At 41.8% G+C, this 17,690-nt stretch overlaps 2 protein-coding genes across 3 annotated transcripts in view; both read right to left on the reverse strand.

Annotated features, from left to right (window-relative positions):
- The window catches only part of sptb (spectrin, beta, erythrocytic), a 42,565-nt gene extending 28,873 nt beyond the window's left edge, over positions 1–13,692 (reverse strand). The window contains exons 1-2 of one of the 2 annotated variants that reach the window (XM_014414325.4): positions 13,354–13,692; positions 8,870–9,140 (exon numbers count right to left, since the gene is read on the reverse strand). In XM_014414325.4, the coding sequence (XP_014269811.3) occupies positions 8,870–9,017 (148 nt within the window). In that variant the 5' untranslated portion in view covers positions 9,018–9,140; positions 13,354–13,692. Of the gene's footprint in view, positions 1–5,751; positions 6,393–8,869; positions 9,141–13,353 lie in introns of those variants that run through there. The other variant, XM_076877509.1, reaches the window with a different exon arrangement.
- Positions 13,693–14,006: 314 nt separating this feature from the next.
- The window catches only part of stard9 (StAR-related lipid transfer (START) domain containing 9), a 43,248-nt gene continuing 39,564 nt past the window's right edge, over positions 14,007–17,690 (reverse strand). Inside the window, exons 31-32 of the mRNA XM_012922909.3 lie at positions 17,493–17,651; positions 14,007–15,979 (exon numbers count right to left, since the gene is read on the reverse strand). Coding sequence (XP_012778363.3) covers positions 15,878–15,979; positions 17,493–17,651 — 261 coding nt within the window. The 3' untranslated portion in view covers positions 14,007–15,877. The remainder of the gene's footprint in view (positions 15,980–17,492; positions 17,652–17,690) is intronic.

Genomic DNA, 17,690 nt, shown 5'->3' on the forward strand with positions numbered 1-17,690 from the left:
GAGGATTTCATTGTTGACTCAAGGACTGGAAGGTGCCCAGTATCACCCCTTCATCACCGTGCTTGACAGTTGGTATGAGGTGTTTGTTGTCATTAGGCTGTGTTTGGTTTTGTGTATTATGGCAGACATCTCCATGGTGGCCTTGTCTATCCAAAGGGCATTGTTCCAGACGTCTTCTACTTTGTTCACTTGTAATTTCGCAAAACTAAGCTTTGCTGGCACATTCTTTTTTATTTCTGGCAACCCTTCCAAACAGCCCTTCAGGTTATTTACTTCAAGATTTATACAAATCTGATATGTAGCTTTAATTATTTTTGCAGTTCCTCTGAGCACTGGTTAAGAAAGAAGATAGATGGCTGTTAATAAGTCACCACTACTGGTATCAGTACCAGTACCAGACAATGAAAAATTAAAACTAAGATAAGGATAAACGGACAAAAATGTTAGCAGTTATTACTCCATGAAAAATAACCTAAATCAGAAACTTTTGTACAAATTACTTTGCAGCAGGTAATCCATTCATAGTATAACCAAATACAACAAAGATTAAATGGATGTTCAGTGCATGAAATTATTTCAGCTATTGAGAATTTTATTATTTAAAAAATAGTCAAATTCTGCGAGAGTAAAAACCCCAGAGTCAAGTCAATTTAAAATTAAATCTTGCTTGGCATCACAATAGAAGTTTGTAAAAGGATAAATTGATTTAACACAGAGGATTTAATTGAAGCTCAGAGACCTGGTACACTAATTTAGACTGGATCAAGTAAAGCAGAAGGGTGATGCTTTTTGATTATACTGACCTTGATTTTACTCACAACTCAGTACAAATCCCCACCTCTCCCCTGCTTTTGTTTTATCCCACACATAGCTTCCTAAACTTTAGATCAGTGATGAGACATTCTCTCCTCAAGTCATCCCAGCTTGCACCACATGACTTCCCTTTGGCATGCCTGCTGCAGATCGCCCTGTTTATTCCCAAACCCGAATACAGCTGCAAACCACGGAGTGCAAAGGACTGCATCCTTAAGGACTGGTGTAATAAATGATTCAAACACTGAGGTTGTCGAGAACAAGTAAAGAACAGCTCAAGAGGAGGAACAAAAGAAGAGGTAGTAGAGGGAAGTTGTTAAAGATATTGATTTAAAGGTTAAGAAGGACAAAGAGGGGGGAGACAGGGAGTCTGCTAGGTAAACCTGTCAAGAGGACGAAAGGAAAAAGAGGGTGAGTCAGATCTGAAAGAAAGTAATGGGGAGAGTGACTGCAGTGTTAGGTTTAGTCCAAAGAGACCCATCCAAGAGAAGAGACCAAGACACATCACCAGCAGCATCTTCCCTACTTTTAAAAACCGCCCAGTGAGCAACTTTGAAGCAGCAGCTCGGTCTTTAGCATATCAAAGAGAAGAAATCAGGCGTTATTGTACGTAAAACACAAGGTGCAGCGGAGTACTGTAAATAAATCATGCTTCATTCTGCTCCTTTCAGCAGAACAACAGCACACACCGCTCGGCTACATCCACATGGATAACTGCGCCATGAAAAAGTAATGACAATTAAAACATGCAAAGCTCCATTAGTGGTGTCAGTGTTGATTTAGCACAAATGGTCACATCATTATCTGTCAGCAGCACAGAAAGCAGAGACACACACACAAAAAGGCTCGAATAAAAATAAAAACTGTAACAAATCCTTTCTGAACTATTTGGAGTGCTGCCTCCAGAGGGTTTTAGAGAGGAGAGGACAATTACAGTGCATCCCTGCGACGTGCACAGAGTTTTGCCGTATCACTTCACATCGGGAGACCTTGAGAGGGGACGCAGCCCACATGGATGCTCCCGGCCATTTAGGAAGCATGGGAGGACAACGGGGGAGGGAAGATGGGAGGGAAGCTGTTGTTTGCATGCACCCCACTGAGCTGTCTCCAGATGAACAGTTCAACAAGCTCAATATGACATAAGTGCTCTGTAAAAATAAAAAAAGCCTTCGGCCCTCTTTGGGAAACTAAGTTCTGTTTAATCCCATAAACTCAGTTATGGGTTTTGTAGAGCAGCAGAAAATTATAATTTTAACCTGATTACTGACTCATGATCTGGTTACATCTGTGATTTTAATATTCGAGTATTGAGATACATATAAGAGTTTCTCTTTGCTGGTCTCAGAGCCGATTTACAATGTAATAAAAATTTGGAGCTTTTGCATTTATATCACAGAAAGTCTGCGTAGCAAATTACACTGAACAAAAAAAAGAAAGAAAAAAAATCAATCACATCAATTAAAAGTAATGAGATATCTATTGCAGATCCAATTAAAATTAATAGAGCCCTCTGGACATTTCATAGTCCCACAGTTGTTGAGTGGTTAACTAGAATTTACATTTCAGATGAAGACAAAAAGGACACCTGGGGTCAAAAATTACTAAGGAAGAAATTTAAAGTGTAACTGAGGGTATGAAATCTGGAGGGTGACTAAGACCAGATGGCTGTATAATAATAACAATAATAATAATAATAATAATTTAGTGTCACCACTGATGATTTTAGAGGCACTTCACTTTGAGAATATGAGGCCACTAAGCCTGCTGAATTATGACCTTCAAATATTATTTAAAGAATACGCGATTTAACACCATGAATTGCTGATGGAGAGCAGAATAAATTTGTAAATGTAAGTCAGGGGTTTCATACACTTGAGAGTACTTAATAATAGAGAGCTCAAATAGAGCGGTTTGCTGCTACATACAGGTTATTGGATAAGCTTCAATGTGCTTGCTCTGGAACCTTTTACCACAACACTTCCTGTAGCTTTTTGATTTCCTAGTAAATAAATATGGAAATAATATAACATATAGTTGCTGGAAGGGATGCACTTTTATTCTGGAGAGACCACTCACATAAGGAGGAATGTCACCGAGGACAGCGCTGTATTGATTTGCAGTGATCCGAACCATAACGTTGCATAAGAGAGCCTAGCTAGACACCCTAGCTCTACGGGTCATAGGTTTGGGTTTTCCATTTGCTTTTTGATCTTCTATATTTAACACGAGACAAAGATAGCATTTCTTCTTAAGTCCAAAAGTTTTCTTGGCTCTCTTGTTTCAAAAATAAGACGTCAAAATAAGGCGAGCTCAAACTCAGTCACAGAAAGGAGCAGGAATCGGGACACGCCTCCTCTGATTACTTACTAATATGGAATATGTTGTTATTTGTGTTAAAGCTATTGAGATGTTTGTCTGCGCCGTGTTCAACGACACGCCAACAGTAACATCAACTGAGGTCTGGTGGACTCACCAGGAAAAAGAAGACTGGAGCACCAAAATCCATGATTTTATGAAACTGAGCTGGAAGACGGTTTATTGGTCATTAATTCAGTTTTTGATTAATATTTCATTTTAACATTATTTATGTAGTTCAGCTTAAAAATCTGTGAAGCTAGTGTGAAATGCAAACGTATCACAGTTTGTAAACTGATCAATCAAAGCTATTCGAAAGCATTAATGTTGGATGGAAGTGAAACATGAACATTTAAGTCCAGCTTATAAATATAAAACTGGCTGTACTAATAATTTGTGATACAGGCTGAGTATAACCTTACTGTTCAGCTGTTCGTCGCCCTGCTGTTGCCATGCTATTAAATATTAAGTGTAAGTGCAGCAGTCATACTGTATGTCCAACTTCTTTCACTTCGCTTTCATTTTTTTTCCTCTGGACTGCAGCTGCGTCTTGTCACGCCTGCATTTTGTCCCTTATCCAGCCTCCCGCCTGCTATCAGTGCAACCTTACTAAACACTCCTCTGTTTCACATGCTTTTACTTTGTAATTTCTCGTCCACTCTTTGACTCCAGCGAAAGCCCGATGACTTATTCATGCTGATGGAGTTTCCCTGTATAAAGCTTGATCCGTCTTTTCCCACAGTCAGCTCTTATTGAGTTTGGCCCAAAGGTCTTAGAGCACCCCGTTACATGACTGAGTCATGTCACTGCCAGCTTAACCTGTCCCGCAGCTATCATACTGTGCTTTATTAACAAGACTAACCAACACTTACCTCCTATTATCACATATTTGTACCACCAAAAACATCTCTAAATGTTGGATTGGGCTAAAAGCAGGCTATACTTTGGCAGATATATTCTAGGATAGAGAGAAGCAGTCAGAGATGGGATCTAGGTGAGTAGGTTAAATCAAGCAATCAGTCTCAATGCAAAAATAAGCTTTTTTTTAAGTAGATATATAGCTGGTTAAACAATGTCTATGTGAGATTTGGTACATCTACTAAAGCTTGACCTTTCAACCAGATTTTACCCTAAATATCTGAGCACTACACTACTACAGATGTCTTCTAGACATCTAACTGACTAAAACATTTTGCTTACTGGGCAAGTGGATTGTCTGAGTCTTCATTACATGTACTTGGCAACTGCTGAGCATCATATTAATGCATATTTGATGCTCCCAGGGTTTCTTGATGCGTTCTCACTCAAAGGTATTTAGAGCAGCTGCAAAAGAAGCAAGTGAACTGTAAAGCCTGGCTCAAGCTTAAAGAAGACATTAAAAAATAATCTGAGAATCAATCCAATAGTGAGATTGTATTTATAATTAGAAAACAGCAGAGGATTAAGGGCTTGGAGAGAGGTGCATACACCACTGGTGAAAACTAAAAGGGTTAAAGGTCAGTCAAACAACTCAAAGACTGCTTCTTGTAACCTCGGCGGCAGACATACTTGACAACAGCGAGCATGTGTACATTTCAAAAGTAAACCAATAAACGTGAAACACAAATCTTATTCTGCCCAACTGCAGTCTTGGCCATATCTCCCTAATAGCAGGTAAATAGGAAGTAAATAAAATATCATGGCGGATCAATACACATCTCAAGACACATCCCTGATTTGGGGAGGCTTCAAAACTTTGCTGCTTCACGTATCAGTTGCCTCTGCAGTCTGCAGAATCAGTCAATACTTGAAATCTAGCAGAGGCAGGGGGAAAAAAAGCATTTCCCCTCTCTGTTCCTGCATCGTCTCCTCCATTTTCTTCCACTCACTAATGCACTCCTGTCATCGGGGAGTTGGAGAGCATAGTGCAAGCTAACAAAAATCCACTGTGACGGCAGACCTCTCTTTTAAAACCTTAATAACACGGGCAGGGAGAAGGTAAAACCATCAGAGAAATTGATTGTTTTTTAACACCACCATTGCTAGTCATTCAGGGGAAAAGGAGGTTAGGAACGAAACGCACTCATACTTTATACTTAGGAAGAGTTTATAAGTGGAAAGGGCCGTACGGAGAATAGGTGGCACAATGACGGATATGTTTCTTGTTTATAAATAAAAAAACAGGGCACATAAGAATGCGTAACAGTAGCCAGCCATGAATGGCTTTGGAGGGAAAAACATCACAACCTTTTTAGGAGTTTGCCTATGAATTATTCAAAGTCAAGTCAGTGAACAATTGGGGCAGAGCCACAGCTTCCTGGAAATAAATAAATTACAACCAAATACATTTAATAAAATGGCAACTGCTATGAAGTTTGCACTTACTTGCTGCTGCCTTTTTCCAGTTCTTACAACAGGATGACAAACTAGCCTCACACTTACTCAACTCGCAGCTCGACCTCCCTGCCATCTCACCCCGGCCTAACAAGAAACCCAAGTTGGGTAAGTGAGGGGCATAATTGGAAAAGTGTCTGTGAGGCATAAGAGGGTGAACAAACACACACACAAACACACACGCACAGCTCTGCCACCAGGACCCTGTACCTTGCAGCTGCCTGAAGCGCCCGTCCAGGATGGAGTTGAAGCAGATGTTAGAGGTGCTGTAACTCAGCCAGCGAGCTCGCTTCATACTCTTGGCCGAGGAGGAAGAGGAGGAGGACGAGAGGAGGAGGGGGGTGGGGGCAGGGGTAACATGGGGGCGAGAGGGCCGCTGACGTCTGGAAGTGCAGGAGGAGGACGAGGAGGAAGATGAGGAGAAAAGGGACAGCCCCGTGGGCGCCACGCCAAGCGGGACATGCAGGATGGTGCCGTTCTTTTCCGGGTGGTGCTCCGGCTGCTGCTGCTGCTTGCAGGTGCTTCCCCCTGATGACTTCCTGCTCTCGGGTCTCTGGGCCCTGTGGACCGGCGGCGTGCTCCTGCTCCGGCTGCTGCTCACACTGACCCGCACAGGTGCTTCCTTTTCAGGTGGCATGTAAGAGCGACTGGAAGCCTCCTTGGCCCCTCCGCTGCTGCTCCGAATGGCTGTAGTCTCCCTGCTGCTGGCCTTCACGCTGATCTTGACCTCTCTGAGCCGGGGTTGGCTTATAGGGGCAGTGCGCAGCAGGCACGGGCTGCTCATCTTGACCCCCAAACAACAACAACAGGAACACACACTGCCTCTGGAGCCAGCAGAGGAGCTTGGCACACCACGTCTCTCTTCTTCCCAGTCTCTTGGCTCTCTGTCCTCCTTTCCAGATCCCTCTCACGTTCACTCCTGCTCCCTCCCTCCCTCCTCTTCCTCCTTCCACTTTTTCACTCTCCTCACTGCTGCCGTGGTGATGCTCTGCCTCCACTCTCAGGCAACACCAGAGCTCAGGCACCCTTCAGTTCAGATCTGAGTGGTTTCTCCAGCTCCAGCCGCGCATACACTATGTTTCAATACATCCACGTGTTCCCACAAACCCCCTCCTCCCCATACCCAACACTCCCACAAAGTCGTGACATCGCTGAATGTTAACTGTACACATGGAGAGGTCGTTTTTTTTTGAGCCAATAAACCATCATGAAACTGAAGCGTATCTTAAAGAAACGTGTCTTTTCTAAGCCAAAGTAAGACACAGTGTAAACTAGTGTATATTCAGTACGGCCTGTATGTTCTTTGATGGCTTGCTGAGAGCATATTTCTGAGCTCACAAGCTGTAAATCAGCAGCGGGTGTCATTCACAGCCTCTCTCATCTCTTGCTTCTCTTATCACTTTCCTCCCTCCTTCACTCTCTCTCTCTTTCTCTGACAGGAAACACTTATTGCATTACAGCAGCAGCACTCTAACACAACATCACCAGCACCCACACAGAAGCCTTCATCACTTAAAGAGACAGCAGGAAAAGTAGTGCTTCTTTATAAACACAAAAAACAAAAAAAACAACAATCCTGGAAAGGCGGAAAAAAACCCATACTGGAAACCCAAAATATCAGCCGGCATCAAACCTGTGGAGTTTGTTTTGTCCATCCAGAGTATCAAATATTGAAAACTACTAAGATATGGGAGTTACTGAATCTAAGTTCAAATCACAAGTAAAAAATTTTCCACAGATCCACCGATGTACTGACATGTGCCTGTCGGCAAAAAAAGATGGCTTTGATGAGAGCGGTTGATGTTCATCGGCAAAACTGCTACTTTAATTGTTGTTATCCAGCCGAATTTTACAGAGAATTTGCCTTCTGTGTTTGCCCATTTTCTGTTTTTTGTCTGGCGCCTTCACTGCTTGAAGCAAATGGTTGTAAAATTGTTTGTAAATTTTGTAAAAGGAGGAAATTGGGTTAGACTAATGAGCCGCAGCAGTGAGAGAAGCAGCATTAACATGATTGAACATGATGACGGTAAAGCAGCTAAGTGACACCAGTCATCTGTGTCTGCAACATAATTCTCCCTAAAGCGGTTTTCCTTGTTGGTCGGTGAGCCCAGTTTTTCCACACTGGACTCAAATTGTATACCCACCCATAACCGCCTCACAGGAAACCATGCATTCACGCATAATAGATATCACACAGAATGTAAGAGCTAGTGTGTGCTTACACAAAATCCAGTCACAAGTTGAAGTTGTCAGCTTTTGTGTCAGTGATCAACTACATTGATCTGTATTGTCAAAGCCATTCTATTAAATATTTATTTTCTTATTATAGTGGGTCAGATTGCTAACTCTCCAAATAGCCCTCAGTTTGCTGAGATAAAAGGATCCTTTTAAATGTCTTTAAGCATATTTTTTGCTTTTATATCCTGCAGATGTTTTGGTTCAGCCGCTGCTGCCTTTGTATGACCGCCTGAAGTAGTAAATATTGGACTTGTGTTGGTCAGGTGGATCCAAAGATGACACAGGGAAAAGCTAATGTTGCTCAGTGTCTGCTGGGTGTCATTGCCCACTAACAGGTTTGTCATTTAAACTGGATGTGGTGATGATGTGTTAAATACTAGTGTATTTGACAACATTTAACATTTAAAAAATGCTTTTGTTCAAAGTTCATTGAGGACTACGTTTCAGTGTCAGCATCATTACAATCTCTTTAAATATCTTAAGCCCTTCCAGAAGTCTGAACTCCACAGAGATTAATTTGTGTCCTATCATCTCTCTTGTGCACCGACCATGGTGTTGACCCTCCATCACTCCCCTTTTGTGATTCGCTTCCTGCTACCACAGGAACACTGCTATTTAAAAACTCAGAGCAGCAGGCCCACAGGTGGGTCACAGCTTACCAGCTTAGCCAGAAATCCCAAAGATCTATGCTATGGGAGCAAGAGAGACAGGGCAGCTGTCCAGATCGGTCAGACACTGGACATTCAGGGAATGTGCAAGTGATCCCAGTTATTTGCAGAGGGTGTGGAGCAGTGTCAGGGCTCAGCTGCTGGTTGGGTGTAACTGTTAGATTCATCCATACACAACCAACCCTGGAGAGTGCTAGCAAAAGCCGTGGAGTAAACTCAAAGCTGACCTGCGGTGGGAGTTTTGTAATTTTTGTAACAGAAATCTGAGTGAAGGTCACAGTTTTATTCAACCCAACTAAAGTTAAACAGGTGCTCACCCTTTACAGCTCATCCTCTGTGCCCTTCTCTTTCGCTTTTAAAAAGACTGTCATCTCGAAAATCTGTCACCGAGGACGCAGCCTGTTTACTATGCAGGCACTCACCTGCGAGGGCCTTGATGCGCGAGCGCTCAAACAGCCTGGCAGAGCTGTTGTCATTGTCTAGTTCCTCATCAGAGAGGTCAAAGCGGGTGTTGATGTGGCTGTACTGCTGCGTGATCTCCACATTGTCAAAATCTGTGGTGGAAGTCATGGCGGCAGCCAGGGTGACAAGCGGGCGGGGGGACGGCTGGCGGCGTCCTCAGGTGGTCTGGGTGAAGAGGGAGATGAGCAGATGGAAAAAGCGGCAGGATGAACCCGGAATGCTGAAGGCGGCCTGAAACAGAGGGCAAATACACAGAGCATGATTAATAGAAAAAATGACAGACTGTAGGGTTTACTTTCTTTAATATTTTCCGCAAATTGTGAGAATTTAGTGCTTTTACAGTTAATTGTATATCATTGGGCTGTTGGCTGCAGAATGTAACGTTAATTTAGGGACAATATAAAGGCAATTTTCCAATCTAATAGTCTAAAAGATGTCAAAATATTATCTGCATCACAACCAGTGATGATATTTACAGTTAGTTGCCATCCAACTATTGATAAATTCTACTTTTATTCTCTGCAGTTCATTTTTTTGGAGAGGAGTTTAAGTTTCAATCTATACGAGGCTGTATCTATAACTGACACCAGAATTTAATTTGGGGCATTGGTGTGGTATCAGCTGCAGTTTTAGGATATTTTTACACAAAAATCAAATGTATGGCAGCTTTCAAGATGCCCACATGAGTTTGTGCCCCCTCCTCACAGTCTCCATTTTGTACGTGTGACTTTGGTCAACTGTCACAGCGCCGTGTGTCTGTGTATTCTTCGTGTGGAATGGCGGGTTGAAGGGCAACCACTCAGATAGCTCTATCTGGGTGCAGCATAGCTCTCTTATCATGCCACACGGGGGGAGGGGAACCCCTCTGTACTGCAGAAACGTGACGAAACCGCCTTCTTTTGAATGATGCCGCTCACGTAGTTCGAAGTACGAACGTGTTTGTGTTTGCGTCTTTTTGTTGGTGAGAATAGTCATGTGAGCTGAAGTGAGGCGGGGAGTCTAACTTAGGTTAATACTCCATTAGATGAAGCATGGGGGTATAGAACATGCCAAAGTCCCCCTTTACAGCACAAATTAAGGGCGCATGCATTTTGCTTTTACTAACATTAGAGCTTTAAATGATGGATTACAGATAAAGGCTATAATCTGTAATCTGATGATAATAATTGTGGTTTTTGATGTGATTCTAAAGTTCACTAAAAACAGTAGATGGACTCCATCTCTACGAGATTATCTTCACTACTGGCGTTGTGTTATTATAAGTGTAATACTTTTAATAGTTTACCTGCACAGTGCTCAGTATTTCATGATATTCAGTACTTTGCATCTTTATAATTAGTTCAATATTACTTTAAAAGGTGACAAACATATATATTAAAAAAAACTTAAACTGTCTCTACTGTAAGTATTTTATTTTACTAAATGTACTTTGACACAAATTACAAACTACAGAGGTTTGTTTGTTCAGTCCATTCAGAGAAGAGGCCCTCAGTGATGCGCAGTGATGGCATCCTACAGGTGTCCCTCCTCCTCCTGCTCAGTATCAGTCCTCAGCAGAGGGCTGTTATCAGCACAGGGATGCTCCACCCACCACTAGGGATCCCCTTATCACCTCGTGCACAACCTGGCCCGGCATGACTGCACGACGCACTTCTACTGCACAAACCTTCTCTAACACGGCGCACAAATTCATATTCACAAACTGTCACAAAGCTGTGAGAATCTAATCGTGTTTGGGGATTGACCGACTGCTCCATTTAGCTGCTGAACACAAATCCAAACATGTTTATACACGGTGATGCTGCAGTCAGTTCCATTTGGAGACATGCTGAACTCTTTATTATAGAAGGTCCAGTGACACAAAGTAAATGGTAAATGGCCTGTATTTATATAGCGCTTTACTAGTCCCTAAGGACCCCAAAGCGCTTTACATATCCAGTCATCCACCCATTCACACACTGGTGATGGCAAGCTACATTGTAGCCACAGCCACCCTGGGGCGCACTGACAGAAGCGAGGCTGCCGGACACTGGCGCCACCGGGCCCTCTGACCACCACCAGTAGGCAACGGGTGAAGTGTCTTGCCCAAGGACACAACAACCGAGACTGTCCGAGCCGGGGTTCGAACCGGCAACCTTCCGATTACAAGGCAAACTCCCAACTCTTGAGCCACGATCGCCCGACAAAGGTCACAAGTTCTCTGCCTGCCACAGCATGTGTGTCTCAATAGCAAGGTGTCCTCTCGTGGTGTCCTTGAGTGAGAGGGAACACTCTAATCTACCTGCTTGCTCACAGAAGGTCACCCTGGAAAATGTTTTAAATATTTAAAAAATACAAATACACAGATGGAAACTTTATTATGCATAAAAGGCATGTGTGCACCGTTGCACTTCTTTTTCATTTTTCTAAAGTGATTTCATTCTGTTTAAAGTTATTTTTACCCATCATATCACTAAATTACTGAGTTTAAATATGACGGAAAATTGACACAGTTAAGTTCTGACGCCTCTACTAATAAAGCTTAATTTGATTCAATCTTTTTGTTTGGCTGATTGTGGATAGATTTCTATCACCTACAGTAGATAAAGACCCCAGAACATGTTCCTGTTGTATACAAATCATTCTTGTGACTGCACGCTGTGTGTTGGTGGGTAAGAGGTGCTGGATAATCTCTCCAAAGCAGTAAAATGTCAAGAGGGATGATAAGAATGTCAGCTGGAATTCCTTCAGATCCCCACATGTTGCATGACCTGGGTGCGTGTAAGTATATGCAACATGAGCTTGGACTTTTGTGGAAACAGCTCTGCATATAATGCCAGCAGAGGATCTTGGAAAAAATATTTAAAGGTGTGAATCAAAGTTTTACCTTTATGCTTGGCTGAAATTAGTTGGTAACCTACCTCTTACTGCACTTACTGGACCCCCTTTTTTTAAAATAGCAAAACTACACTGTGAACAAGTATGTCCAATGCAAACATCAAATCAGCACTTGAGTTGAATTACAACTCTGCAGACCATTTTTCCAGCTGTAAGTAAATGTTACGCTGGTGCTTGCTCTGCACTCTGAGCAGAACAAAACATTAGCTGGCCATGCATTATTCTGAGCAGCACAGAGTCAGATGGAGAGGATGAAATAAGAGATGGGTGTGGTCGAGATGTGTGACCTACAGTGTGTTTGTGAAACTGTAGCGGCAGGAGCAACTGGACTGAGGAGAGGTAGGCCTGCGGTCCAGCTGAGAGTAAATCTGAGACATAAACACCAAGCACTCAGAGATCAATATGGAGTAAAGAACAATTACTTGTTTTTTTATATATAAGAATGAATACCGAAACCAAGACTAGAAAGGATATCAATCCATAAAACATAAGCTAAAAGAAGAAGCTCATTTCTTGTGGTCAGTGTTGTTTGGACTTCAACAGCACTGAGTGTGATCGTGCAAGAGGTTAAGATGAATCGATAATAAACTATTCCTGGAGTGTGTTTACACTGAAGTCCCTGCCTGGCCAGACAGAGCCACACATGCTCACTTGTCCTTTTAAGGGGAATAAAGCTGAACTTTCTTTGAGCAGGAAATGTGCCATATCTTTGCCTTTCAAAGGGCAGCAGACTGCTTTCAATCAAAGGTGGAAAAGGCTTTGCAAGGTGCTTTAACAAAGGGAAAACTAGCTCACATACTACAGTGGAATGTTTTCAAGCTTTGGCAAACGTAAGCGATGGAATGTAACGAAATACATATTTCTGGCGCTTTTCTTGGGTCACTTTTATAAAAAATAACGACAGGCGTAAGAACCATGATACAACTTTAGAGTGATCTCTCCTAATATATTGGACGTGAAACTAATATGACATCAATAGTATTACCTACATTAAAGCACCGGTATTAATATGACAGGAAGCCCACTGGAGACACCTTCTGAGTACTTGTACTTCGGAAATGTCTAAGCACACGTTTCGGTAGCATTGTGCTCCTTTAAGTGACGGAAGTATACTTGAAGTATAGCAGACTACTTTTGAGCTAAGTGTTGCTACTTTTAGATTGTTAAATTATCTGAATAGTTCCGCAATACCTACTGGAAAGCGCAGTTTTGTGCGCAATCGCGCGCAATGGCCTATTTCTGCGCAAATTTAAAGACGCACGCCACCCTGGCTGTTTTACAGTAAAAGAAAACAAATTAATAACTTGGGAATTTGTATATAGCTTTATTAAAACAATGTTTAGCGGTTTTATCAGTGAATATTATAACAATGATAAATCATCCAGAGCTTTTACGTTATTATTAAACATGACAGCCCGGATCAACAGGTACTTTGGAGGAAACTTAACCAACAAACAACTGCGAACAGTAGTCTAAATAAATGAACACGGCTCCGTTACTATTTGCACAAAGATCATTAATTTAATTTTGCAATGGCACATTAGTTTTGCCTTCAGTTTACACTTACTTGCTTCTGGTTTTTCTTCTGTCCGAAAGTGTTTATCTTTAGTCTTCTTCCTGCCAGTAAACCAGTTATAATCCCATTGACTCAGTGGGGGTCCTGGTCAGAGCGCACAGAGGTCTCCACAGCTCGAGGTGGGCACAGTCCTACACTGGGGACTAGGGAAAGGGGCTGAAGGCGCCGCGCGCTCCACGGTCATTCCTGAAAGCCAGGCGAGTGACCCACCCTGCAGAGTTAAAAATAAAGTTGGCGCATCCAGTACATGATCTGTGCGCGCAGGGGACGGACATTCCTGACAAGGGCTGGTGACTCTAAATGGCAGAGACACTTCTGATGTCCTGTGCAACGCCTCCTACCCCCACCTCAGTGCACTCCACCCCGCCCAGAAAGGGCTCTAATCGCGCACACGGAAACTACCCACCTACCTATCGAGACCCTTTCAGAAATGTCACCTCCAAGGTAGAGAAGAGAGGCCAGGACATGGAGAGTGGACACACCTGTGTGATGAAGTCAGAGTCAGAAGAAATGACATCAAAAAAGGAATAAAGCTCATTTGGAAACCATTTAAGCGATATAACTGCACCGATATAATCTTATTAGAAACTTCATTAAAGATATAGTGCAACACAATGTTTCTAACCCAGAAGCACACGGAGAAATACGTTTGTTTGTTTTTTTAATATCACCTTTCAGTACAACAATATCCAAAAAGAATTTCAGTCAGCACTAAAGGTAAATGTTCTGCTTGCTACATACAAGGTAACTAAAACTGAACACACAAGAGGTTTTGATGCAACAGTTTCTGTGTCATAAAAAACAAACAAATTATTTGAAAAATGGCTAATAACAACTTATTAGCAACAAGAAGTATGGCGCTTATAATAAAATACATACATATCACACCAGAAAAACATAAATATATATATTTCTTAAGAAATAAAAAATATGCTATTAAAAAAAAACCAAGAAATTATTACAAAAAGCTGTACGGAGGTTTGTTTTACTGACAATATTAAAATTGCAATCTGTAAGTCAAACTTTTGAGTTAGGCATCTCAAAATTCTGACAAGTTAAAATCTTGCAATTAATTTTTCCTGCTAAAGTTTTATTTTCCTTCAACCTTCCATACAGCTCCTACTGCATTTTTCACTTGTCTCTTTTTCTTTGGTGCCTCAGGGAACAGGTTTAGTTGAACTTTCAGAGTCAACATTGTCTTTTAATGACTCCGCATAACATGGCTTCATATCCAAATACACAAGACCCGGAATGTCTGAGAGCAGTCTGGCCTTTTCTCATCTTAATTTAAAGAACTGTACACATTAAAACAACAACCTTTTTACAATCCTCTTCAATTTTACTAAATGCATAAAAGGTTTTGTGCAAGCAGCCACAAACACAGCACTCCGAAAAACAGCTACATAACACATTCAACAGCATTTCAAACAGAAGGCAAGAGAAACTAAATCAATAACAGGCTTCAGAAACAAGTGGGAGGGGAAGACCTTAAAAACTCACCTCATGCAGAATCGGGGTACTGAAAACTATGAGAGCTTAACCCTGGAGCTGGATAATAGTCTCATCAACACGTTGCATGTTTGACATGAAGGCATGAACCATCATGTTCTGGTTCAAAACTGATCTGCCCTCATGCCCTTAAGAGTTGATAATAGTCAAAAGGTTCCCAACTTTCCTCTTCCTTGTTTTGCTACAAAACTTTTTTTCCCCTCGTGTTTTTTTGCAGTGAGCTGATTAACATTTGCAGCTACAAAACAACTCCTTACCATTCCTCCAGGTTTGCCTACATGGTGCTACTATAAAATACAGTATATAGCTTACATATCTTTCTTTTCCATTTGTGAGAATTGCTAAGAGATATTTGAAAGTCATATTCTGCTGAATTAATCTTATTGAATATGTGAGGAAATGCTGTAGGCACACAAATGTAGCGGGAAAAGGACTAAAGAGAAGTTTGTGAAAATTGTCTTATTTTGTTCTGTCTATCACTACACCGTGTTTTTTTTATGTGCATCTGCGAGGAAGCAGTCAAAGATGTACACTGGTGGATTTAAAACATTAACAGAACTGGCTGCATCTGTCAGTCAACATATAAAAGAAAGTAAACAGACAAAAATGTCACTGAGGAGGTAAAATGCCTGCTATTTATCAGGGGGATATAAGATTTAGAGGGGAAACTTAAGTGGTCTCAACCTGAAAGCACCTAAAAGCAACTGGCAATAACTGTAATGCCAAGTCATTCATTTAAAAACATCTCATCTTTGGTAAAACAGTCTTGAAAATATTCATGTGCATGCACAAATATAGAAAAACACCAATATTTTACAAAAATACCTTCATTAAGAAAAAAAAAAGCTGCTTCAACTTTGTGTCTGGATATAAAATGTAACAGTGCCCTTAAAAAAAAATCAAGTAAATAACATTTCAGGTGCAAATTCAAAAGACAGACCGACTCCGTGATGGAGAGGATCTAAGTGCTCGCTGCTAATGATGCGTCTTTGCGCGTCCCGCCGATTTACGAAGAAAGGAAAACGTCAAGATCGGCGATGACGGCTGCCTGTCGTCTGGCAACAGTGTTCACGAGACGGTGAGGAAAAGATGGAGTTCCTAGGTCCAGCTGAAAATAAACAGAAGAGGAAACGGAGATAACAAATGACATCCATGTAGTACAGCCTGCAAATTACACTCACCAGACACTTTGTTAGGTGCACCGTGCTAATTATGAGCTGGACCCCATTTTCTTTGTGGAAAGAGTCAACAAGGTACTGAAAACATTCTTCAGAGATTTTTGGTTCACATTGACATGAGAGCCACGCCTCACACAGTTGCTGCAGATTTGTTAGCTGCACATCCAGTGAAACAGCCATTAGAAGATGGGGACACACTGCGATCATAAAGGCATTGATACAATCGGTACCAAGGCCTCCTGAAGTACGTCAAGGAAATAGTCCCCACACCATTACACCACCAGCCCAAACCACTGATACAGAGCAGGATGGATCCATGTTTTCATGTTGTTTACACCAACACCACCTGAATATTACAGCAGAAAACGAGATTCAAACCTGGCAACATTTTTTCATGTTTCTACAGCCCAAAGTTGGTAAATCTGTGTGAATTGTAGCCTCAGTTTCCCGTTCTTCGCTGAGAGAAGAGGCACCTGTTGTGGTCTTTTGCTGCTGTACACCAGAGATGCTCTTCTGCATACCTTGGCTGCCTAAAGTGGTTACATTTGAGTTACTGTTGCCTATCTGTCAGCTTCTGGCCACTCTCCTCTGACCTCAGGCATCAACAAGGGATTTTTACCCACATAACTTTTTGGACCATTCTCTGTAAACTCTTGAGATGGTTGTCTGGGAAAATTCCAGTAGATCAGCAGTTTCTGAAATACTCAAAACAGCCTGTCAGGCACCAACAACCACGGCATGTTTAAAGTCACTGAAATAACCTTTATTCCCCATCCGTTTGTAGTTCACAGAGTTGCTGCCATGCGATTGGCTGATAAGATATTTGCATAAATGAGTAGCTAAATAGGTATACCTAATGAAATGTCCAGTGAGCAAGTTACTCAAACACAGCAAATACAAAAATACAATTATGTTTTCATTATAAAGATGGACTCTGAGTGAAGTCTGTCTGTGCTGTATCAGCTGCTCCTGTGGTAAACTTGGTGGAAGGTGAAAAAAAAGCTTCTACTCCACGAAACTAATTTCCCTAATAGTGATAAGCCTGCCAGTGGAGAGCCATAAAGTCATCCTGCTGTTTAGATCAGCACAATCAGCCTCAATAATCAGCTCGAAAGACTGATTTACTGGAAGTTAAAATGCATAGACTTCAACTCTGCTACCCTTCTGTTGGTTGTATTGCAATACACACAACTGCGCTATTACGTATATCTAAAAGTAATACAGTGGGAATATAGAAGTAATTCACTGAAAGATGTCTTTTAGGTATTTTGGCCTTTAAACGGCAGCCTCCAAAATGACCACAAAAAAGAAACCGAACATAATAACCTTCACAAAGGTCAGATTTATTCTTCTGAATTATGTGAACGCATTACTTTTGCACCCAGTGAAATAGGGAGTGATGCATGAGAGCCTGCGGATGTATTTCTGGCAAGCATATTTTACCTGTAGCAGGTAGATGACTCTGGTTACTTCCTTTTCATTACGTCTAACTGGTTGCAAGATCCAGCAACTGGGCAACATCTCCCCACGGATGGCGTCCACACTGGGCCGAGGGAGAGACTCCTCAAACACAGACTGCATTGCCAGCACGTGCAGGCCACCCTGCAGCAGAGAAAACAATATCAATAAAACAGGTGCCGC

Source organism: Maylandia zebra, linkage group LG19, assembly GCF_041146795.1.
Source record: "Maylandia zebra isolate NMK-2024a linkage group LG19, Mzebra_GT3a, whole genome shotgun sequence".
NCBI classification, from domain to species: domain Eukaryota; kingdom Metazoa; phylum Chordata; class Actinopteri; order Cichliformes; family Cichlidae; genus Maylandia; species Maylandia zebra.